This window comes from Fistularia commersonii, chromosome 18, assembly GCF_037954325.1.
Source record: "Fistularia commersonii isolate RoL2024-O1a breed Wild chromosome 18, RoL_Fcom_v1.0, whole genome shotgun sequence".
Taxonomy (NCBI): Eukaryota; Metazoa; Chordata; class Actinopteri; order Syngnathiformes; family Fistulariidae; genus Fistularia; species Fistularia commersonii.
The window spans coordinates 5,914,689-5,940,084 of record NC_141301.1 but is presented as its reverse complement, the minus strand read 5'-3'; the positions used below and the strand labels follow the sequence as shown (position 1 = coordinate 5,940,084).

Genomic DNA, 25,396 nt, shown 5'->3' with positions numbered 1-25,396 from the left:
CACCTTAAGACACCCTACCTCCTGAGTGTCCTTGCGTTTGGGTCAGTTACACAGTTCTTAAACATGACTACTCTTGTAAAGATTTATCTTCTCAACAGCACTTTAATGTGCACGCTTCCAAAGCGTCGCAATAATCTCTCTAGTAAGAGAGACTCAGATTAAGGAGCCTAAGTGTGAAAATCATAAAGGCCGATTAACTGATACCAAATATTTTCTAACTTAGCTGTAAAAATTGTACAAATTGTAAATTGTGCAAAGATTACAAATTGCTTTTTAACCAAGTGAATGCATGTATTAACTACATCTTCCTCTGTGGTACATACATAGGTGGCATAATGGTGTAATGAATTTAAGAGCATTGCAAATAAACTTGCAGTGTTACAATAAATGGAACCTGGAAATATGCTATTTGGTTGTTAGAATTTTCAATGGCTGCAGTGTCATCACAACTAGACTCGTTCTTTTTATCAGTTTACCTAAAATGGGTCAACACATATTCTGTGTAACCTAATGAGAGGACGCCCAAAGGTTTTGAACTTTGAAACCTTTACAGTGGTACGAAGTGCAAAGTGTAATGGAAATGATCAACTGCTCCTAAAGATAAGACACAGTTGTGAAGACACAAACTTATTGTCATTCTACATTGCCAGCAGTTTATGATGATAGGCACGTACGACATTTGCAGCGGTTTAAGTCTTAAGCTGTGTTTAACCGTCTTCTCGCTTGTTCGTTATATCCTTCCACCCTGCAGTTCAAGTATCAGTAACCGCGTCGTGACCAATCAACGCGCGTTATCAGGGCTAGTGAGAGAGCACACCCATGCATTGATTCTTCCCTTTTTTCAGGCTCACAGTCGGCGGCTGCGACTGCTTCTGCTGTCTCTCACTTTTACGACGTGACCAGCTAAGGCACCCCCCCACCCTTCTAAACACTACATCGGTTTGCCGAGGTAGCAGGATGCGCAATGGGACAAGCTTGCGGACACGCGCTCTCGTGCCGAAGCCAGCCACCGTCCGCCGAGATGTAAGTGTGATGTGTATGTTTTAAGTGTTGCAGTTGTGTAGGATACTTGACAGATTCTGGACGCATATGACAAGCGGTTGTGTCGATTGTGTAATCCCACCACCTTCCCTGACAGCAACAGTCAGATCTCGTGAGATCAGCCGATACACCGTGATAAGGCATAAATGTTCCCATGTCGGAATGAGTGTCCATCAGAACAGACGAGATTCAGACAATGTTTTCATCAGAAAAAAACGTGTCCTCATCACATTAGCTCTTTAATTTTGTCCTACATATCACTGTTAAGTGTCTGTCATGTTGTGTTTATCTTTGTTCAATTGCACATTTTTGTTGTCTGTGGCATAATCCCATTAAGATAAGATCAGATAAGATAAACGTAATTCCTTTGTCACAACAGCGTAACAGTTATAATGTCAGAGGAAAAAAATAAAAAAAAATATGAATATAAATAGGCGTATAAATATGAATAGAAAGGGAGAAGACAAGATATAGCAATACAACAGACAATGGCAACGACAACAAACAACATCAGGGATGACAACGGGAAAAAATAGTAATAAATAAATAACAAAAATAGGCTGGATACATGTGGGCTGGGGCAGACAAGGAGGGACAGCAGAGTTAGGACATGACGTGAGTGGGTGAGGTAGTGAATGGGGAAGGGTAGTGAGATTGTGGAAAGAGCACAGGTGCACTCAGGCCGATCAGAGTTGTGTGCTGTCCAGACTGCTGTTGTACAGTCTGATGGCTTTGGGCACTAGCGTTCTGTTCTGCAACGCGGTGGGATGAACCATTGGCTAAACGAGCCAACTACAATTCATTTGCCTATGAGAAAGATACAAATCATACAGTAGAAAGGTATTTGACCGTAATAATTTTATTGATTCAACATTAACTCATTTCTTGCTAACCTGCCTTTCATCAATAGTTACATTTTTTTTATTTTTTTTTTATAAATTCATGAATACATAAATAGAGGGTTGGCAAAGTAGTTGGCTCTTTTCCCAGTAAGAAGGACCCGGGTTTGATTCCCACAGGGGGCTTTTCTGTGTGGAGTTTTTTCTCGCTGTGTTTGTTTTATCCTCCCACGGTTTAAAGATATGCAGCAGGTAAATTGGAAAATTGCCCAATTGTGTGAATGAAACAGTGAATTGTTGTCTGTTTGTATATGGGGCCCTGCAATGACTGGCGACCAGCCCAGGGTGCACTCTCACCTCTGCCTCTCACCCAATTGCAGCTGGGATAGGCTCCAACATCCCCTGTGACCCTAAGAAGAATAAGCTGGAGATAATGGATTGATAGATGGAAAAATTGCCCAGAATGAGAGAGTTATGGTTGTTTGTCTATGTGTGGCCCTGCGATCGACTGATGAATGGTCTAGGGCACATGTGTCAAACTCAAAGCTCGTGGGCCCAATGTGGCTCACCACCTCATTCTATGTGCCCCCGAGAACAATCTTAAAAGGTCTGAATACAGAGAATAGGGCTAAATGGAGAAAGTTGATTCGCTGTGGCGACCCCTGAAGGGGGGGAGGAAGAGGAGGAGGAGAGTCTTAAAATAAACAAGTGAAACAAGTGCATTGACTACACTTCCCACAATTCATGCTAATTATGTTACCTGCGAAGTGACGGTCCACATCAGAGCGATTTTCAACAAGTGGAGTTGAGAAATACAATGATCCTTAAATGTCCAGGAAGGGAAAAATTGATGCTGATGGAAGGCTGTTTAAAGAAAGGTGGGAAGGCGACTACATGTTTTTTCTTCAAGGAGAAAAAAACAGTATGTCGTTTGTGTTATGAGGCAGTGTCGGTTGTCAAAGAATACAATCTACATCTGCATTTTGTCACCATACATTGAGCTAAGTATGCCAAAGTTCCAGAAAAACAACAAATTGTCCAAGACTTAAAGACAGACCATGACGGCAGCAAAATGTGTTCACAATATATATATATATATATATATTTTATATCGATGCAAATGCATATGAAACTGTTGGATTTGATGAGTAATTTTGGTAATAAATTAAGAGTTATTTAATATTAAGGAGTACTTAAATTTATTTTACTTTTCATTTGGTTATATTTAGTTACTTTTATGCTATTACTGTTACATATTGCCTGTCAAGGGCAGCCATTATGCTGATGTGGTCCTCAGTGAAAATGAGTTTGAAACCCCTGGTGTAGGGTGTACCTTGCCTCTGGCCCAATGACAGTTAGGATAGGCTCCAACATCCCCACAACCTTGACTGTAGTATAAGCGGTAGCTCATTGATGGATGTATTAATGAATAGATAAATACAAATTCTGACCTATACATTCTTTTGGATTTAGAATTGATCGTCACAAAACCACTAGTTAATAACATCACAAAACTTTTCTAAGAATAAGTCAAGAACTCCAGCAACCCAAAAACATAATTTGCGCTTAAACTCTGATCACACTGACATAACATTCTGCATGTTCACAGAAACCCCACCTCTCCCTCTCACACAGGTGCTGGGACAGATAATCTGAATTTCCATGGAGGTGATTCGCCCATTGCTGGATAGTAAAGTCATAGTCCTGAAGGATCTCCTCCCACCTTGCTAGTTGACTATCATGTTCTTTTAAAGTTAGAACTCAGGTTAATGAAGCACAATTGGAGCACAGGGTGAATTTTCATATAATTAGGGTCTGAAGAGGTGGACTGTGAGCAGTTCTCAGCGATCACACAATAGTTCTTTAAAGTCAAAGTCAGCTTTATTGTTGCTAACCTTAAAAAAACAAAAACCTAAAAAGTCAGCTTTTAAGTTGAAGAATTATGAGAGAGAGAGTTCAGCATCTTGGAGTGGGGCGGAATATAGGAGAGTGGGTAGAGAGTTCAGCATCCCGACAGCTTGGTGTATGAAGCTGGTGGTGAGTCTAGTGGAGCAGACTCAGAGGCTCCAGTACATTCTCCCTGAAGGCAGGAGGCTGAACAGGCTTTGTGTGGGATGGCTGGTATAGCTCACAATCAAGGATGCTTTAGGGGGGAGTGAAACACCAATTACCCTGTGTTCACAATGCGCTGCAGAGCTCTTCTTTTGTAGTCCATGCAACACCAACAGCTGGTCAGGATGCTAAAGGAGAGGTCCTCACTGATGTGCACTCAGGAATTTGGTGCTGCTCACTCTCTCCACGGCAGCACCATTGATGATCAATTGGGGGTGCATGGTGTGGCCTCTTGTGAAGTTGAAAACAATCTCCTTAGTCTTGCTTTGGTTGTCTCTGCCACAAATGGTTAGAAGGTTGACCTCCTTCCTGAGTGGGCCTCCTCATCCTTGATGATGAGAACCACCAACGTTGTGACGTTCGCAAACTTCACCATGTGATTGGTGCTGTAGGTAGGTTTGCCGTCATGAAGCGCAGGAGACTGAGCATGCAACCCTGTGCTGAACATCTGTTGTTGCTGGCTCGTACTGCTTGTGGCCTCTCACAGAAGAAGTCCAGCAGCCAGTTGCAGAGGGAGGTGCTGAGCCCCAGCTGTTGTAGTTTAGTGATTAGCTGTTATGGGATTATGGTATTGAGTGCTGAGCTGAAGTCCAAGAACAGCTTTCACACATGTCTTTGGTGTCCAGGTATGTGAGAGCTGACCAGATTGCCTCCCCTGTGGAGCATTTGGCTCAGTATGCAAACTGACAGGGGTCTATGGTAGAGGGGAGGATGGATTTGATATGTCCTATGACTAGTCGTTCAAAGCGCTTCATGATGATGAGGGTCATTGCCATGGGGCGATAGTCATTGTAACTGGATGGGGCAGGTTTTTTTGGCACAGGTGCAATGACGGTGGATTTGAAGCATGACAGAACAGACACTTGTCTCAGGGAGGTAATAAAGATGTCTGTGAAGACGTCTTTAAGTTCCTCTGCACAGTCTTTCAGCACCCGACGAGGGATGTTGTCTGGGCCTGTTCCCTTGCGAGTGTTGATGGTGGGGAGTGCTCCTACCAGCGTGCTCCTACTTCCACTTTTATTAGTTACCCTGTGTTCCCATCTTTTCTGGTCAATACAGCCATATCCATCCTTTTTGTAAAGTCTGCCACCATCTGTCCCTCTGCATTCCTATCCTATATACGAAATCTGCCCATCACTTTTTTATCCCCTCTATTTCCTGCACCAACATCCCCATTGAAGTCTGCACCAATTACCACTCTCTCATTGCTGAGGATATTCTGCATGGCCTCATGTAACCCATTCCAGACCTTTTCCTTCTCCTCTAACTCACATCCCACTAGTGGGGCATAGACATTATCAAAATTGAGCATCACACCTTCAATTTCCGGTTTCAGACTCATAAGTCTATGTAATTCTTTCAACCTCCTATGACAGGGGGGTCCAAACTATTTTTCAGTGAGGGCCATATACAGAAAAATATAAAAGGCCACTCACTAGTGGTCAGGTATATAACTTCTGTATTAATATTAACAAAATCAATAAAATGTTAGTTAACTATGCTTCTTAATTGAATATGGTTAAAGTAAAAATTTCTGCATACATCACAGCTTTCCATTAATGGATTTTCATTTATTTTGTTACCAAACGGGTAAACGTAATCAGCAGTGAAAAAACAGTTACTCTGAAAACCAGCACACTGAGAGACATGAAATAGCTCACAGCAACATCAATCTCTTCAATATTCAAAACAGAACACAAAAAATGTACATCATCAGTAATACAGTGTGAAGAGATTTAACTGCCCAAGTAAACTGGACCATGATTTTTGGAGAACTCTGCATCTCAATACAAATTATATTGTTGACTTGTAGTCAATAAGAATCTTAGGCCAGGTCTGTTTTTTTAGGATGGTGATCCCCCTTCTCAGCTCTGTGTTAAGCAGAAAAAAGAAGGGAGAAGGAAAGATGGGTAAATTTCAAGCTTGTTATGCAAACGCATTGTTGAGCTTGTTAACACATCAACTAACATTTGTAAAAACATTTAATCAACATTAGTTAACTGAATTTATTTGAAATTATGATTGTTAACACATGAATGCTTGTGTAGGCTTATACATTTTTAACTCACCTATAACAGGAACGGGATTGCACTCAATGACTTGCACGCTTTGCATGTTTTGTCCGACATTGCACGTTTTAGACTGAAGGATGGCTGGCAGGTCGGGAGTGAACTTGGTGGTTGAGATGCAAAGGACATCAGTTATGTCTCAAAGAGACGGAGCTTCATGCAGAATACTTTCACGTGTGCATACAGTTGTGTAACATGCTGCTCTTTCCCTTGTAGACTATTGTAGACTCAGTGTGTTGAGATGATCAGTAAGATCAACTAAAAATGTCAGATCTGCCAAGAATAGAGGGTTACTCAGCTCATAGAGAGGTTGGTTCTTCTCTTTTAAAAACTCCATTTTGGTTCTCGGAATAAAACCAGTGCAATACGGCACCGCGACTGAGCCAGCACACTTCAGAGTGGTAGAGTAGGTCCCTGTATTACCCCTCTGATAGGAAAGCCTGAAATTGCCTGTGGTTAAGTCCTCATGCTCAAATTGTGTCGACAGTTTTCACAACAGTGGACATCACAATGCTAAGCTGGACTACTTTGGCACAGATGGCTTCTTGGTGAATGATACAGTGCATCTTTACAGCCTAACCTCCACTCTCTCGCACCTTGCTGCACACCATGGAAACCATACCTTTGTGCTCACCTGTCATAGCTGGAGCCCCAATATTCCCCCAGTGTATATGAAATTTCCTGCACTCACTTGCGTTTTTCCATTTGTTTGGTTCAATCATTTTTTGGTCATTGTTGGCAATTTTATTTGAATTTTCTTGGCAGGGAACTGCCTTGTTCAAAACAGTATTGTCACCCAGTGTTGAAACTAAGAAGTGCAATACATTCAGGTGCAAGTTTCATGTGTGGGACATATCAAATATATTTTTAGAATTTGCTGCGGGCCAATTTAAAATGGACCACAGGCTGCAGTTGGCCCATGAGCCATAGTTTGGACACCCCTGTCCAATGACATTCTTTTCACCTCCAGAACATTCGTAACAAACTCCTTCAATATTGCTCTTACTCCATTTCTCTTCCTGTCAACACCAAGATTGTACAGCTTAAAGCCTGCTCCTAAGCTTTAAGCCTTACTACCTTTCCACGTGGTCTACTGGACACACAGTATATCCACCTTCCTTCTCTCCATCATGTCAACCAATTCTCAACCTTTTTCTGTCAGTGCCCCAATATTCAAAATCCCTACTCTCAGTCCCAAACTGTTGCCTTTCTTCTTCTCTCTCTGTGTCTGAACACGCCTTCCTCCTTACCTTCTTCGACCCACAGTAGCCCAATTTCCACTGATATCCTGTAGGTTATTGGCACCAATGGTGGTCATTGTTAAACTGGGCCTCGACCGAACCGGGATAAGATTCTTAACTTTGATATGCATATTTGGTTTTGCCACATGATTGACACGGGATGCCGTTCCTGACACAACCCTCTGCATTTATCCAGGTTTGGAACTAATTCAGGGAGACACTGGCCTGTGCCCTCCTGAGGCTGGCTCAGGCAGACACTGGCCTGTGCCGCCCTGAGGCTGCATTGTGCTTGTGTTTGCAGTATATATCTGTGTGTGAATGCATATATGTGTGTGTGTTTGTGTGTGGGGTGAGGGTCTTGGGCTGGCAACAAGGTAGGCCACACCCTTCTTCACCAGCAGGATGGAGAGCAATGGCTTCCAAGCATAGTGTAACCTCTATCTATCACTGCTCCCTTCTAATCAACAGGTCCAGACTGATTATGCAGAGGTTCGTATGCTGGCCAGCCAACATGAAAGGTCATCTTGGTGTATAAACCAGTGACAGTGCTTGTTCCTGTTCTGCCAGTCCCTGGGTACTGCCCCTTACCTCCATGTGATATTAAAGAGGAGTGTTGGCCAAGCCAGCCACTACCTCAGTAACCTCCTCTGTAATGAGGATTATGATTGGACCATGATTATGGGTTAAGGGTTGGCAAAGTCTTCTAACTTTGCCACCTTCACTGAGAGCATTTCAACTGGGTTCAGAATTTCCTAAAAATCCTCTTTCCACTGCTTATGAATGTCCCCCGTCATGCTTATGTTTCCTCCCGTGTTGATGACAACTTAGGCAAAACCTGGTTTTCCTTTCCTGAGTCAGTTGATCATTTTCCCAAGACTCCTTGTGGCCACTTTGCAGTCCTTCTCCGTGGTCTTTCTAAACTCCTCGAATACCCAGGTCTTTGCTTCATTGACTGCTGTAGCTCCTCTAGTACCTCTCTGCAGCTTCCGGAGACAACTTAACCATCCATCCATCTTTTGTTTCATCTCATCCTTCAAAGAAGGGAGAGACATCAGGGTGGGGTGCAGTGTCTTTTGGGCATCAGAAAAAGGTGAAAATCTACATGTGCCCCCCCTCCCTATGTTAAACTGACTTTAGGTACATGCCACCACTCCAGCAGGTAAAAACCAAAACTAGTGCAATAGGTGGAATGGTACCAAGCTATGCATGGTGCTAAATCTGGAACAAATCTCGTCTTTTTTGGTGTAGCACAAGGGGAATAGCATCCGGTGGTATGTAATGGAATTGAAGTACAGACTTTAAAGTTTAATTCAAGGGGTTGAACAGAAATATATGATTAAACATAAAAGAATTGTAGCTATGATTATACAAATGCTCCTCATTTCAGGGACTCAAAAGTAATTGGACAGATAAACCTAACTCCAAGTAAAATGTAACTTTTCAATATTTTGTCAAGAAACCTTTGAGGGTTAATGACTGCCTGAAGTTTGGAACCCATGGGCATCACCAAACACTGGGTATCCTCCTTTGTGATGCTTTGCCAGGCCTTTACTTCAGCTGTTTTCAGTTGTTGCTTGTTTGTGGGTCTTTCTCACTTAAGTTTTGTCTTGAGGACGCTCGATTGGATTGAAATCTGGAGAATGACTCAGCCATTGCAGAATATTCCACTTCTTTGCTTTTAAAAAACTCCTGGGTTGCATTTGCAGTATGTTTTGGATGATTGTCAATCTGTATTGTGAAGCGCCGTCCAATCAACTTGGCTGTATTTGGCTGAATTTGAGCAGAAAGTATAATCCTATACACTTCAGAATTCATCTGGCTGCTTCAGTCTTTTGTCACATCAGCAATAAACACAAGTGAAATATGCATTCACACAGAGATATATACTGCAAATTTTCTTCTTTCCATCATTCTGGTACAGGTTGAAATTAGTCTCATCTGTCCAAAGAATGCTGGCTTCTTCAGGTGTTTTTTTTGGCAAACTCAATTCTGACCTATTTTTGAGGATGATTAATGGATTGCACCTTGTGGTGAATCCTGTGTATTTACCCTCATGAAGTCTTCTCTTTATGGTAGACTTAGATACTGATACACCTACTTCCTGGAGAGTGTTCTTCGCTTGAGTGGATGTTGTGAAGGGGATTTTCTTCACCATGGAAAGGATTCTTCAATCATCAACCACTGTTGTGTACGCCCAGGCCTTTTTGAGTTCCCATTTTTGTCACGAGGTGCTGGGGCGGACTCGAGCAGGGAACCACACTTCGGGGCAGAGATGGGTTGAAAGCGCTTTTATTTAGTTGAAATGGCGGAACAGAATGCAAACAGTATGGGTTGCAGAGTCTCGCCAGTTCGGGTTGCAGACGGGATTGCAGAGGCTGGGCCTCACCAGTACGGGTTACAGACGGGACGAGTTGCAGACTGGAAGGGATGCAGACTGGACGGGATACAGACGGGACGACTGGATGGGTGTGCAGACAGGACGGGTTGCAGATGGAACTGCAGAGGCTGGGCCTCACCAGTACGGGTTGCAGACGGGACGGGATGCAGACTGGACAGTACGGGATGCAGACGGGACGAGTTGCAGACTGGACGGGAAGACTGGACGGGTGTGCAGACGGGATGGGTTGCGGGACGAGTTGCTGACTGGACGAGTTGCAGACTGGACGGGACGAGTTGCAGACGGGACACAGAGGCTCACCAGGACGGTTGCAAACGGGACGGTACGGGTTGCAGACTGGACAGTACGGGATGCAGACGGGACGGGTTGCAGACAGAACTGCAGAGGCTGGGCCTCACCAGTACGGGTTACAGACAGGACGATTGCGGACTGGACGGGATGCAGACGGAGCGGGCCCCAGGCAGGGTGGCAGACTGGACGGGTTGCGGGAGGGGACAGAGGTCACACCGGCCAACTGGGCCCGGTCGTGACAAGGGAAGGGAACAGAGGTCACACCAGGGGTCCGGTGCTGGCAAGGAATGAGGTCCAGTCCTGGTAAGGAATGGGTTCCGGATCGTGGCAGGGCTTCACAGTAGTCTGCGAGGACCACAATCCCCCGGCGCCAGGCAGAGAGTGCCGCTGCCCTTCATGGGGATCTTGATTAGCGGCATCTGCTGCAGCTGGCGCCGATTACAATGGGGATCAGGTGTGAACCCTGACAGTACCCCCCCCCTCAATGGGCGCCTCACGGAGCCGGCCTTGGTGGGTGTGGTTCCCCCGAGTCCATGTTGGCCGGGGGATTCTGTCACGAGGTGCTGGGGCCGACTCGAGCAGGGAACCACACTTCGGGGCAGAGATGGGTTGAAAGCGCTTTTATTTGGTTGAAATGGCGGAACGGAATGCAAACGGGATGGGTTGCAGACGCGACAGGTTGCAGGGTCTCGCCAATACAGGTTGCAGACGGGACGGGTTGCAGACAGAACTGCAGAGGCTGGGCCTCACCAGTACGGGTTACAGACAGGACGAGTTGCAGACTGGAAGGGATGCAGACTGGACGGGATACAGACGGGACGGGAAGACTGGACGGGTGTGCAGACAGGACGGGATACAGACGGAACTGCAGAGGCTGGGACTGGACAGTACGGGATGCAGACGGGACGAGTTGCAGACTGGAAGGGATGCAGACTGGACGGGATACAGACGGGACGGGAAGACTGGACGGGTGTGCAGACAGGACGGGATACAGACGGAACTGCAGAGGCTGGGACTGGACAGTACGGGATGCAGACGGGACGAGTTGCAGACTGGACGGGAAGACTGGACGGGAAGGGTTGCGGGACGAGTTGCAGACTGGACGGGACGCAGAGGCTCACCAGGACGGTTCCAAACGGGACGGTACGGGTTGTAGACTGGACAGTACGGGATGCAGACGGGACGGGTTGCAAACAGAACTGCAGAGGCTGGGCCTCACCAGTACGGGTTACAGACGGGACGAGTTGCGGACTAGACGGGATGCAGAGTGGACGGGACGCAGACTGGACGGGTTGCGGGAGGGGACAGAGGTCACGCCAGCCAACTGGGCCCGGTCGTGAGGAGGGAGGGAACAGAGGTCACGCCGGCCAACTGGGCCCAGTCGTGACGAGGGAGGGAACAGAGGTCACACCTGGGGTCCAGTGCTGGCAAGGAATGAGGTCCAGTTCATGGCAGGGCTTCACAGTAGTCTGTGAGGACCACAATCCCCCGGCACCAGGCAGAGAGTGCCGCTGCCCTATATAGGGATCTTGATTAGCGACATCTGCTGCAGCTGGCGCCGATTACAATGGGGATCAGGTGTGAACCCTGACAATTCTTTTTTCTCAGAATGTACCAAACTATTAATATGGCCACTCCTAACATTTGCTATCTCTCTGATGGATTTCTTCTTTCTTCCAGCCTCAGGAGGGTCTGTTTCAGCTCCATTGAGAGCTCCTTTGACCGCATGTTGTGTGTACACAGCAACAGCTTCCAAATGCAAACGCCACATCTGGAATGAACTCCAAACCTTTTAACTGCTTAATTGATGACAGGTTACTGAGAGAAGAGCCCATGCAGCCTTGTTATTTTTTGCAGCCTTCTGAGTCAATTGTCTAACTTTTGGTCTCTTGAAAAAGAGGCAGCTACGTACTGAAGAGCTGTAATTCCCTCACTTTAAGCCCATATTGATTATATAATTGTGTCCTGAATATGTTTTCGTAAACAGCTAAAATACCAAAACTTGTTTCACTGTCTTACTATTTCTGGGCCTAACTGTATAAGCATTTATGAATAAAATGCTGTCAGAGTATGCAGACATTTCAGAGGCCCTAGAAGGTGTCCTCATAGTTGGAGCACCACCTTCTGACTTCATAGAATTCTTGAAGACTTCAACGCTCACGTGGGAAATGCCAGAGAAACTCGGAAAGAGTTGATTGGGAGGATTGACTCATCTAAGCCCAAATAGTTCACTGCTACTGACCATCTGTACAAGACATTGGTTGGCCATTAGAAACTTGTTTGAGGATGAGGATGTTTGTAAGTGTACATTATACCTGACATCTTAGGCCAAAAATGTACAGTTGACTGTATAGTTGCATTATCAAATCTGCAACTTCATTTACTGGACATTCAGCTGATGGGAAGAACAGATGATGTACTGCTAACGAAATGGTGGTGAGTTGGATGAGATAGCTGGTAAGGTCACCAGACAAACATTTAAATCCGTTTTTAATGACATTTTTTGGTTGATTCCGGGACATCTAGGGGAGGGCCCTGTCCACTAATCCTTCAACATCCACCTCTGAAAGAATTTCACTCACATACCAAAGATGGTCAGAGACACAAAAATTGAATGTTTAAGGCTTTCATTGTGGAAGTGGTTTCTCACATTCGTCGTCAGAAAATCAACAGTTGTCGCAACTTAAGATCCAGTTAGTGGACACCGACCATGAACACTGCTTTTAATCAAAAGGAGGAGGACTTGCAGCATGGTTGGTACAAGAGTTTCGGACAAACACTGAACGGCCAAAAACGCTGCAGTGCAAAGAGCTTATAGAGAAGGAATTTGATTGGCTTTGTTTGAATCACAGTTAAATAACTGAGGAAAGGGAAATATGGTTTGGTCCAAGTTACCCACCAAATGGAAGAAGGGATCCTGTGTGGCCTGTATGCCTTCACATACAAACAGCCTGTGTGTGTAACTAGGGACAGGGATGCTTGGGTCGACCTCCTCGGTCTACCGCCAGTGTGATCCGACATTAGAGGGTGTGTGTGTGTGTGTGTGTGTGTGTGTGTGTGTGTGTGTGTGTGTGTGTGTGTGTGTGTGTGTGTGTGTGTGTGTGTGTGTGTGTTTGTGTGTCAGAACAATATCTGCTGGAGTGGAATGGAGTACGACATATGAGAGAGCAAAAGGAAATCCCTGGAGGTATCAAAGAAAATGGATGTTGAAGCAACTAGGGTCCTAAGCTTTGACTCCAGTAGCTACTGTCAGCTTCCTAATTTATGTAGACTGTAACCAGTTTTTTCTGTGTGAATGTAAAAGATTTATATGCAGCAATGTTTTTGTTTTTATTAATAATGATATTGGTGATAGCAGTGGTATTACCCCTTGACAGCTACTACTTTGTTACAATTAAGATGCTGCATTTCCAACTGAAATGGAGGCGTTTGTGGACCTGTGTGTCTGTATTTATTTGTGTCTTTTAAAGTGCCCATTGCCTTAGGAGTAAATCACTTTAAATTAAGATGACACATACTGCCAATGAGATTATATTTACTTGACATCAAGCTTGAATTTCCCCTTGTCTGTATAAAGTTGACCCAGTGTGATATAATAATGTCTGCATGATTTAGCTAATATGAAGGTCAATTCATGTTGACTATGTGCCTATTTTTGACAGCTTCTCTTGAAGAGTTGCTAGGGTCACAGATATAAAATTATCTTGTATCTCATGTCATGAAGGTTGTAGAAGGAAAAGTGCATCACAATTCTTTTTGATTTGTGGCTTTTTTAATTGATTTGTTTAAAGAATGAAATCACAGCCAGTTATAATCTATCCATCCAAGTTCTGATGTGACCTCCGCTGTAAATTATTTTTAAGACCATTGCCATTATTTGATGTCATGTATAACATTAGTCTTTCAGTGGGTTGTCAAAAGTATAGTAGCATCAAAATTATGTACAGTAGAAAAGAAAATCACTTGGACTGCTTGAGTCTTTTAACTTTTACCCCTGTAGGCATATGTTCAAGAAAGAGGCCTCTGTAAAAATAAGATTTTTGTTTTTGTTTTTTGTATACTTGTAAAGGGACCTGCTGATCAATTCTGATTTGATTTGTTTGATCTGATTTTAAATGTCTGGTAGAGCCACAAGATTCAGTCACTTAATCATCATTCATGAAGCTTGTCCTTGTGTTACTGCTCTATGGGCCCACAGCATGGAAAGCTGAACCAAGATATGCAACAATTTTTATTTATTCTTTTTGGGTCTTGTGACACTGAAAATCTTATTTTTTTTATAAAATAATTATACTCCAATTAAAGCCCATAAACAGCTATGAGTGTTACATTTGGAACATTCTGAGATGTGGTGATGAATTAACTGATTCAATTAATAGCACATGAATGTATATACTGAACACGCATAGATACAAACTCACATTTTTAGACATCATCATTATAATATACAGTATACTATAATATCCTAAATTGTCTCCATCAGCCCCTGATTCTTTTTGCCGCAGTCCAAAGTAAAACCTGTATTTCTTTTCTTATAGCTGTGCCTTTAAGATGATGTTGATATTTCAAATCCCATGACCAGATTAACAGTAGATATTTTTTCTTTCAATTCATATGCACAGTCCACCATAAAAATGCTATCATTTTTAAATTGACTTATTCTTACTTTTATTCATCATCTCAATTATCATAGCCCCTATTGTTTTTTGTATTTCTCTGTTCTGACTTTTCCCTTCCATGCTCGTTGACTGTTGAATAGGTTCAGCTTAAGTGATTGGTCTAAGAGATGATGGCTTGATAGTTCATTAAGTAAAAGGGCTGGTGTTTTGTCTAAAGAGGCTGCCCAGCAACTTATTGTCAAATATTTCCTTGTATAGAGGCACATTCTGTTCTGCCAGTCGTACTGATTGTATCTTGATATTTAGAATCTAATGAATTCTATATTTATAAGCTCATAGTATACATTCAAGAACAAAAGATAACTGTTTTAGGGTAGTGTGTATTAACGGCTGCAAGCCCAAGATATCCAAGGTGTTATTGGTTGTGTGTTTGTATTTTGATCATTCTTTTTCATCCCCCTGGGGCTGGGTGCAGTGTGGAACAAAGTATCAACTACAGGTACATGTTAACTGATTGATCTCTGAACGTCATCATCAGGAACTTAATCAGAGGATTACAGTTTAATGATGTTGTTGGCACCTGTGAGAGTTACTCCGCCAGGCTGCATCCTCTTGGATGTATCAAGCAAATATCCTGTTTTCTTGACTTTGCTCCTACACCAGCATGAAACAGCATGTGTTGCAGCAGTTAACGTTTTCCATTAGACTCCTGCCGTTTGATCATTTTTGATCAACTTTTCCAGATGATAGAAAGCTTAGATAGTCGTCTACCATTTTGGCAATCTATTCAGCGCAAAATCTCCTGGTTGGAGGTCATGAAGTGGTTGGAATGCTGGTTCTGGGAGGGTGGTTGCTACGTTTTGGCAAGTATCTGTGAGGTTTCTACACATCATTTTGCTAATTTTCTTGACGACCCCTCCAGTGGCCAGATGGTACGCAGTACACCCATTGCTATGACATTTACCCATTGCTATGGCAGGTGGAGGTTGGATCATTTAGAGGAAACAGGTACTGTATGATTTACGATAGGTTTGCCATGAGATTTGAGAAAGTGTATGCTTTTCCATAGGGTGCTAACATCATAGACTTTACTGAGAGCGTAACGGGAGTCTGTGTAGTTAGTAACCGATTTCCCAACAGCCAATTTGCAGGCTTCCATATCGACACGGGAGAGGGCCAGAACAGATCATATTGGTATCAGATATGACGGCGAATCCCATGCGTTCATGCCCGATTGATCTCTGGAGGCCAAGCCATCTACATAGAGAAGGAAATTAGGGTTAGAGTGGGGTGTCAAATAAGTCAGGTTGTGGAATGCATGCAGATGAGTTATTTCTGCAATCGCCTCTGGTTTCGGTGGATATTGGGACAGATTAAGCCAATGATTAGGTTTGGGCATGATTTGAACTGGTTTAAACACTTTGATTTATCTTACGTCATTTTTGTGGGCAGACCATCGAGAATTCAGTATCTGTCGCAATATCGGTAGCTATGTTGTGTCCGTCGGATTTGGCTGAGTCAACCACAATGTGCAAGGACCATGTAACAGTCATGGTCTTAGGGCATGGTGGGAGACTATGGTTTTCAATCGGTTATGTCTTGGCGCTGTTGCACGAATGACCCCAAATCTTGCGATGACTCAATAGACCATTGGGAGTAAAAGTTAAATTTACGCGAAAGAGAGAATTAAGTCTCATCCTAGTAAATTGGCAGGACAATTTGGCGACAGCAGGAAGGAAATGTGTTTGCATTTTTGGGGTGACGAATCACATGAAATCTCACACATCAATGGTGTGGTAAAACTCTCCTTTACTGTAACAGACGATTACCCATCAGAATGAATAAATCTTACACTAATATGGTAATTTGGTCAGTTCCCTTCAATAAAAGAATTAGTGGCACCAGTGTCATCTAAAAAGGTGGAGAGTGTGCCTCTAATGACTATTAATCTTAGCATGTTTATATGCCTCAGTAGCATATTGTGCAGAGGTTCATATCATCTGTGTGTATGTTCATATGAGTGTTTTGACTTCCCTCATTGATGGCAGGCTGGGAGCCAGCCATCTCTCTCAATGGGGTCCAAGCAACCCCCTCCTCCTCCCCTAAGTCAGCCTGACATGGATGACGGGCTCGTTGAAGGACTTCTCACAGGAGCCCGTGTTTTGTTGGCCCCAGCTCCATCATCAGGAGGCAGTTCAGGGGTGGTGAGGGTGAATGATTGGCAGAACAACTGTAGCTCATCGGTGACTGCCAGTAGCTCAATTGAACATGCTCTTTTTCAGCCATAGCTGGCTGGATATGGACCCCTTTTTAACTGTTTATTCACTCTGTCTCAATTATATTACCAAACTTCTGCTCACAAACAGGATTGGGGGCCATATCCCCCACCCAACATTGACTCTTACTTTCTAGAAAATATTCTACCTCCTTCATTTACATCTGAGATGCAATTTATTAACTCTCATCACTGCATCTTACAAAACTAGAAGACAGACACACATCTGCTGACGACAGTGTAATCCAGAACACTGCTGAGGTCCTATCAGCTGCATCAGTATAAAATATTGCCATTATGGCACATGAACACTGCAGTTAAAATCCAAGTAGCCCTCTCTATAGCAATTAGGGACCCTTGATTGCTCATTGAATTAAACAGTAACATAAAAATAGGTCTCGAGATAAGGTCAGAGAAGCCAGACTGAGATGGTTCGGAGGGATAAAGAATATATAGGTAGAAGGATCCTTGAATTGGAACGGTAAAGCGGGAGGCCTGAAGGAAGGCCTAAGTTCCTGGTTGCTGCTCATCAATTGGTCGGCTCGTGGAGCAGCTTTTTATTTTTTTTATTTTTTGCCTTTCGCTGTTTTAGTGTGAGTAAGGGCCGTATGTCCATTATGTGTACTCAGAAAATGAAGATGTGTTTTTTCTTCTCTTTTCCTTCCTTTTTTCTTTTTAAACTTTTTAACTAACTCAATGCCATGGTGGCCAAGTACAAATAGAGTTTTTTTTTTAATTTGAATTTGAATTTAAGAGAATATTAATGTATCTAATGAAAGAGTACATGAAGTATTTGTGAGAGAAGACAATACAGAGAATAGGTTGATTCACTGTGACCACTCATTAAGGGAGTAGCCAAAAAGATAAGAATATATAGATGTAGGTGGCTGGTTTGACATATAATCCTTTGCTTAGGTTTTTGTCTGTGAAAGTGTGAATTTCCATTACAAGTCTCATAAGCTCAGCCTTAATTGGCCTTTTAAGACATTTTTTTCAATCTCTGCTTGAACTGCAGTTATCTTTTGATCTGTATCAAAATATCTTGAGAAAAAAAGTCTCAATACTTTCTTATTCCTCCATTTCTCCTTGTGCAGTTTTTGACCTATTGTGTGACATTTTAACACAGACATTATGCAGTGGCAGAGCGATAGCAAGCCGCTTCCAGACATGCAAACATTTGTACTGACCCTATGCTTGTTTTCTCTTAGGAACATATTCTGCCCTGAGCCTTGTATGTGCCAAGAAAGAGGTCACCAAAATGTGTGTTTAGGAAGAAATACAAGGTGAAATTGTCCTCTATCTAAAAGTAACCTAAGAGTGATCAAAGTGTTGGATCATTTGAAATTAACTTGTAATTAGGGACTTATCCCTCAGTTTGTTTAGATACTAAAGTGGCAAAACTGATACAATAAAACATTTAGCCACCTGATAGATGCATAATATTGTAATATTTTTGTTTCCATTTGTTGATCTTTTTTATGCAAGTAAATCCCATGTTTCTGTGTGCACATCTTTTCTGCATTGAAAACGTGCATGCTTGTGTGAAGAAGAAAAAGCCAGCATGGGTATTGCCAGTGAAAATCGTATCTGGTATCCACTAGCTTCAATGTGCATGACACCGATATATCTGAGGAGCTTGATTTGTTAAAATTTGTCTATGATTTTTCTCCGTGAAATGTTTCTATTAATTTCTATGATAAATAAAACATTTCATTAATAAGTAAAAATCTTCTCTTACACTGACTGACTTCGTCATCTTTCTCAACATCCAAAAATATCCTCTTCTGTCTCCTAGGTGTCCCGGGGTAGTTCCAATCTCAGCATCCTTCTTCCCATGTATTGGCTATCCCTGCTCTGTACATGTCTAAACATTCTCAGTCTGGCCTCTGACTGTATCTACAAAAAGCAATATTTACTGTCCCTCTGTCCCATTCCAGATGCTATCCTTTTCATTCCCAAAGTGAACCGCTACCTCCAGTTCTCCGTCCTTTTTTTTCTCCTCAGTGCCAATGTCTCTAAACCGTACATTATCACTTGATACCAACTTCTAAACCCTTCTTTCTATCATATTATTGTCATATATTACCCCTGAAGCTTTTCTCCACCTGTCCAAACCTGCTTGAATGCATTTCGTCACCATTTTTCCACACTGTACTGATGACCTGAAGTACTTAAAATCTTCTACTATCTTTATCTTTACTCCCTGTAGCCCCACTAAGTGTCTCAGGGGTTGTCTTGGAACCAAATATACCTTGTTCGATTCCCATGCTCACTCTAACCTGTCTCAAAGTGTTGATGAGCAAGACATGGAGTACTGAAGTGATCCCCATGGTGCTGCCAAATGGGTGCCCCCTGTATCAGTAAAATGTGACCTCTGAAATTAAACCTATTGTAAACCCCTATGAATATAGGGCTACTAAAATTTTGTAATTTCGGGATTACATATTGATTGTGCTCTAACAGCCCAGAGAATAGTGATCAACTAGGTTTTTTTTTCCCTCCTCAGCCCCCGCTTTGAACGTGAGTTAATGAGCTCCCTGCTCTTGAATTGGAAAAAGATAAACAATGCTTTTAAACTGATTATATTCCATCCCCTTAGTCTGTTAAGTTACCTTTATACCCCATTTTATTGTGTAATTGATGCAATATATTTTCTTCACACTGAGGAGTAAGTTTATATTTAATGCAAATATTATATAATAATGCAAATATTATAATAGTGCATTAAATAATGCACTATTATAATAGTTTGGATTGATGTGATGAGTACTTCATCTCATTGTTAAAAAGGGGGCATATCCTTAGTTATTGGTTACATAAAGGTTAAAGAATATAATTAGAATGGAATCATTCATTAGTCTGCACTCTGTGTAGATTGGTTTTATGGTGAGTGACAGATTCCGATCCAAGATAGCGAGCCCAGCCCAGTGAAGACTGAAGATGGTCAAGAAAGTGGAGTGGCCAACTATGTGGTTTCCTCAGAGCAACCTGATATTGGATCACTTTGACAACCGATATGACACCAAATAAGAGTATTCCCACTGACTCAACTCAGTCATTGGATAATACACAATTTTTTTTGGAATTTATTTCTGGACTGAGGAATAACACATCCCTCCCTCCCAAGCCTAGGTAGATGTTTAGAGCTTACAGGTCCAAGTCTACAAATGTTACATTATCATGGATGAACAATGAGCAGAGGGCAGCTAAGGAACGGCGCCACAGGAACATTTTGGGGTGCAGTGTCTTGCTCAACAACACTTCAGCAGGCTAGGAGGAATTGGGAATCAAACCAGGCCTGGCACTGCCAAGTGGCCGTCTTCTGCTCCTGGTTCATCCATGATGGATTAAGTGGAGTGATGCTGATGTTGTGATGTACATAAAACTGTATATGACAATAAAGTTTTTTCTAAACAAGTCATCTGACGACCTTTGTGTAGCCTTTGCCACCCCACCTGTACCAGTGGCGTGCAGTCAGTATAGGCAGGGGAGGCCGGGCCTCAGCTGTCATCATGGAAAGAAAAAAATGTCAAATGAAAAAAATAAATTAAATGGTTATATTTATTCAGTGATTTCTACTATAAAGTTATTTTCAACTACACCATTTTTATTTATTTATTTGTTTTCAAAATTGCTGAAAAAAAATTCATGTTTACCATATGCAGAAGAGACGTGTGGTGACAGAGCAACCACCTTAGCCCACTATGGATTGCACAATGCACAAATGCACAAATTGCTAACTGTGCTGGCATGCTATGCACTGAGACCGTATTGCTGTCTCTGTGTATGTCAGTATTAACATTTTTAAACACTTTTAGTATATGAACTAAATTTCCATAGTTTAGCTGATGTGTATAATGTTTTTCGTTAACAACTGTAAAATGTTTCTTGTGATCATAAAACAACAGCAGTAATGGTGCCTCGTGGTAGGAGGCACTGGTGATCCCAGGGATCCTTCTTATTACTCGGCTACAGAATAATATATAGGTACCGTATTTTGCGGACTATACGTCGCTTTGGATTATACGTCGCACCAGCCAAAAATGCACAATAAAGAATGAAAAAAACATACACAAGTCGCACTGGAGTATAAGTCGCATTTTGGGGGGGGGGGGGGCGGGGGGCGGGGGATTTATTTAATAAAATACAACAACAAGAACAGACATGTAATTTAAAATTTTAATGACGAACAATTTAAAATAAAAATAGAATAGAGGCAACAACAGGCTGAACGATATGCTTGGGTTACATGACACAACTGAGAAATTGCGTGGTATGTTAATATAACATACTAACAGTTATTCCGATAACTATAGCATAAATAACATGATAAGAAGTTTACCAAAACCATCCTTGTCACTCCAAATACCCGTTAACTAAAATTCCATGAAATCTTCGGTGTCACTTCCAATCAACTCCGCTAACTCCGGAGGTAGAAAATGCGCCGCTTCCTCTTCTACGTCACTTACGTCAGACTCATCGTCACTTCCAGTTCCAACTATTCCAGCCTTTCTGAATCCTGCCAGAATGGTTTCGGTTGTCACCGAAGCCCATGCTTTTCCGATCCATTAAATAACTTCCACGAAAGTTGCACGGCGCATTCGTTCCTCTAGCTGTGGCCACCTAGCTTTTAGCCCGCGATTGGCTTTTTTTCGTTGTCTTCATTTCAGTTAGAGTTACCTCCGCTTTTCGCCAGTCTCTTACAAGCTTCTCGCTAACTCCAAACTTTCTCTCTGCGGCTCGATTACTGTTTTCGGCTGCATATTTTACTACTTGCAGCTTGTAATCAGCAGAATACGATTTCCTTTTCGGTGCCGTTTTTGTTAAGTTCTTCGCTAGTGCTGAAATTATTATCACATGCCTATAGCGCCCTCTTGCTGTTCAATGTGAAAATAACATGTGAAATTATATACCGGTACCAGTAATAATGTGTTAAAAATTTCACACATAAGTCGCTCCAGAGTATAAGTCGCATCCCCCACCAGACTATGAAAAAAAACGTGACTTATAGTCCGGAAAATACGGTAATTAGCAATTGCAAGCTACAGTAAACGGTTACCAAGTCAAGTGCAGCCATCCATTTATTTTTTCCGGATCTCATGGGGCTGTATAGCTCACAAACAATGAGGGATGAATGTATATCTCAGCTTCTCAACTTTTTGACCCAGTAGGATCTCATCCAAACTGTTCCTGAGGCAACAAAGTTGCTCCAGCTGGTGGTCACTGTTCCAGCAAGGATAACATCAGTGGAGTGGTCATTCTCAGCACTGAAAAGACTCAAAACATACAGGCGAAACAGGACTGATCAAGACGACTGTCTTCACTGGCAGTGATTTCCATTGAGACAGAGACTTTTAAAACTGATGAAAGATAAGGAAGACTTCTACAAGCAAGTTATCAATGCTTTTCTTCAGAAGGAGTGGTGCATGGACTTCATTCATAAGTAGAGGTAAGAGATAATAATGTTTTTGTTTTTAAATGTGCTTTTTTTCTATGCTACAGTTTGTATGTGTAAAGAATGCTGATATGATATTTTAAATAAAACACATTAACTGCTGCCTATAAAATGGTGAATAAGCTACTCTTTAGGGCTCATATTTTTGTAAATCTGTCTGTGATGACGCCAGTGCCTCACCAGCCATGAACCTCACTGCACGTCACTGACCTGTACCTTCACATTGCGTGGCACCCCGTACTCATGTGAACTCTCCTCAGTCCCCTCAGAATCCCACTTCTATGATTATGCTGTTTATATAAGTAAAAAAGCTCTATAAATAGAAATAAAAAAAATCATTGTATGCTCAGGATTAAAATGCAGCAGCTAACCTCAACAGTTTTAACAATCATACTAAAAACCTATAATGTTATTTAGAAAAATTTTATCCACCCTCAACATAATAGCTGAGCATAAAATAGGTCAAAAAAGTTCAAGGAGTGTATGGCTTAATTCAAAGGACCTTGTAAGTTTTTTGTTTTTGTTTGTTGTTTTATTCCCTGTTCTGCTTTAGTGTCAACTGAGGGCTCTCTGGGCTAAAATTGGTGGAAGACCCCTGCACTATTATTTGTTACTTGAATTAATCTACTACTTCTATTGAACACTTTTTCATTTCTTTCTTTTTTATACACTGTGAAAAAGTTCAAGGCCCTTTTTATTTATCATACAAATTGACTCATTTTTTTGATGAAATACTTGACAGTTCTTTGTCCTCATTTTCTATTCAGAGGTTGCATTTTAGTTTCAGCATCTACTGCATCTGTAGTACTCAAAAGAGAACCTTAGCATCTTTGTCTCTGTAATCTCTGTAGGCTATACAGCATCTCTTGTCTCACCGCTGTCTTGGTCACTTTTCCTTTCATTCTGGCCGATAGTCTTCTATCACATAGTACCCCTGACAATTTTCTCCACTCGTTCCAACATGCTTGAACTCATACTGCTCCTTTCCTACCTGTCTCCCTGATAACACTAGGTGTTGTGTCCAATCATCTGGGATCTCTCCCTGACCACCCAGAGCCATTCTCAACTCCTCCCCTGAAAACCATACAGCACTCCTCCCTTTTCAGCTTCCACCACTTTGTTCTCTGCTCTGCCTTTCTCCTTTTCATCTTCCTTGTCATCAGTCATCCTACAAACCACCATCCTATGCTGCCTGGCTACACTCTCACCCACAACTTCATTGCAGTCACTGAACCCTTTCAGGTTACCTCGTCTATACAAGATGTAGTCTGCCTGCGTGCTCCTACCTCGGCTCTTATACTGTGAGTTATCCTAAGTTCTGGTCTTTTCTCGAAAAAAGTGCTCACTACAGCCATTTCCATCCTTTTTGCAAAGTTTACCGTCATCTGTCCCTCTGCATTCCTATCCTGTATACCAGATCTGCCCATCATTTCTTCATCCCTTCGATTGTCTTTACCAACAATGCCCATTGAAGTCTGCTCCAATTCCCACTCCCTCATCTATGTGGATATTCTGCATCACTTCATCTAGCCCATTCCAGATCTTCTCATTCTCCTCAAACTCACATCCCACCTGCGGGGCATAGCCACAAATAACATTGAGCATCACACCTTCAATTTCCAGTTTCAGACTCATAAGTCTATGGGGCGAAGGCCATTAGTCAAGTGGCCAAAGTGCTGCGCCAAGACGCTGTGGAAGGAGATCAACACTGATCTCCGCAACATCCTAGAGGGGATCAAAAGCACCTCCATGAAGAAGTTGGAGATAATGGGTGGGCTGATCTATGGCTAAGCAGCGTAATGGTTCTGTGTGGCTGAAAGCAAACGATCAAATCAAACAATTCCTACCAAGTCCAGAAGGCAGACAGAAATAGTTCGCCTAGTCAAGGAGAGGAGGCAGCAATGGAGGAAGGCAACAGAGGAGGAGAAGGAGGGAATAAACCTGCTGCAGGAAGAAATTCAGAGTAGGCTTACAACACTAAGGAGAGCTGAAAACTTCCGCAAGAAGGGCAGAAGGAAGGAGCAAACAAGATCATGCTTCTTCAAGGACCCCTTCCACTTTCTGAACTCTCTCCACAAAGGAGAAGTCTGGAAGTCTCTCAGTGTCAAAGGCTGACCGGGAAAAACAGCTGGAAAAGACCTGCACAGATGACCATCACCATGAAGGGGTTCCACTCCCAACTGACATGCCATCAGACAATCCACCAGAGCACAAGCTATACATGAGGCCACCCCATGGAGCAAGGTGGACAAAACTGCACATAGAGCAAGAGCAGCGTCGGTTCCAGGTCCCAACAGAGTTCCACACAGACTCTATAAAAACGGACCAAATATACTGCGATTTCTCTGGAGGCTGATGAGAGTCGTGTGGCAAAAGAAGGAGATACCAATGTCCTGGCTGAGAGCTGGAGGGACCCTTATCCCCAAGGACAAGGATTCATTGGAAATTGGCCAGTTTCGCCAGATCAGCCTCCTAAATTTGGAGGGAAATTTGTTGGAGATAAAGGCCTTCAGGGCGAGCTTTACCATCAGGGTAAATCTAAACCAGTGGTATGGCAAAAACCCTACACGCCCTCTATGCTCAAGTCCAGCAACACTGAAGCACATCCTAGTAGGATGCAAGATCAGCCTCACCGAAGGCCATTATACCTGGCGGCACAACCAGGTACTAAAATGTTTTGCAGCAGTGCTGGAAACTTGCCGGACAGGCATGAATGCCCTGCCTTCCTCGTTATCCCATTGGCAGCCAACTAATTTTGTGGGGGAGGGGCAAGCCAGCTTTGCCCCCATGAGAGCTGACCTAGGGCAACTGGGCAGTGCACGGGACTGGAAGCTGCTGGCGGACCTGGACAAGAAACTCAGCTTCCGAGCTGAGATTGCGTCCACCAACCTGCAACCAGACCTCGTTCTATGGTCATCATCACTCAGGCTCATCTACATTCTAGAGCTCACAGTGCCCTGGGAGGGTACAGTGGAGGAAGCTATGAACGGAAGAAGCTGAGAAATGCTGAACTCGTTGTAGATTCTCAGAAACAAGGCTGGAAAGCGAAGGTTCAT

At 42.9% G+C, this 25,396-nt stretch overlaps 1 protein-coding gene across 1 annotated transcript in view; it reads left to right on the top strand.

Annotated features, from left to right (window-relative positions):
• Positions 1 to 964: 964 nt before the first annotated feature.
• pde2a (phosphodiesterase 2A) overlaps positions 965 to 25,396 on the top strand; it is a 179,113-nt gene continuing 154,681 nt past the window's right edge. The window contains exon 1 of the mRNA XM_086164411.1: positions 965 to 1,023. Coding sequence (XP_086020537.1) covers positions 965 to 1,023 — 59 coding nt within the window. The remainder of the gene's footprint in view (positions 1,024 to 25,396) is intronic.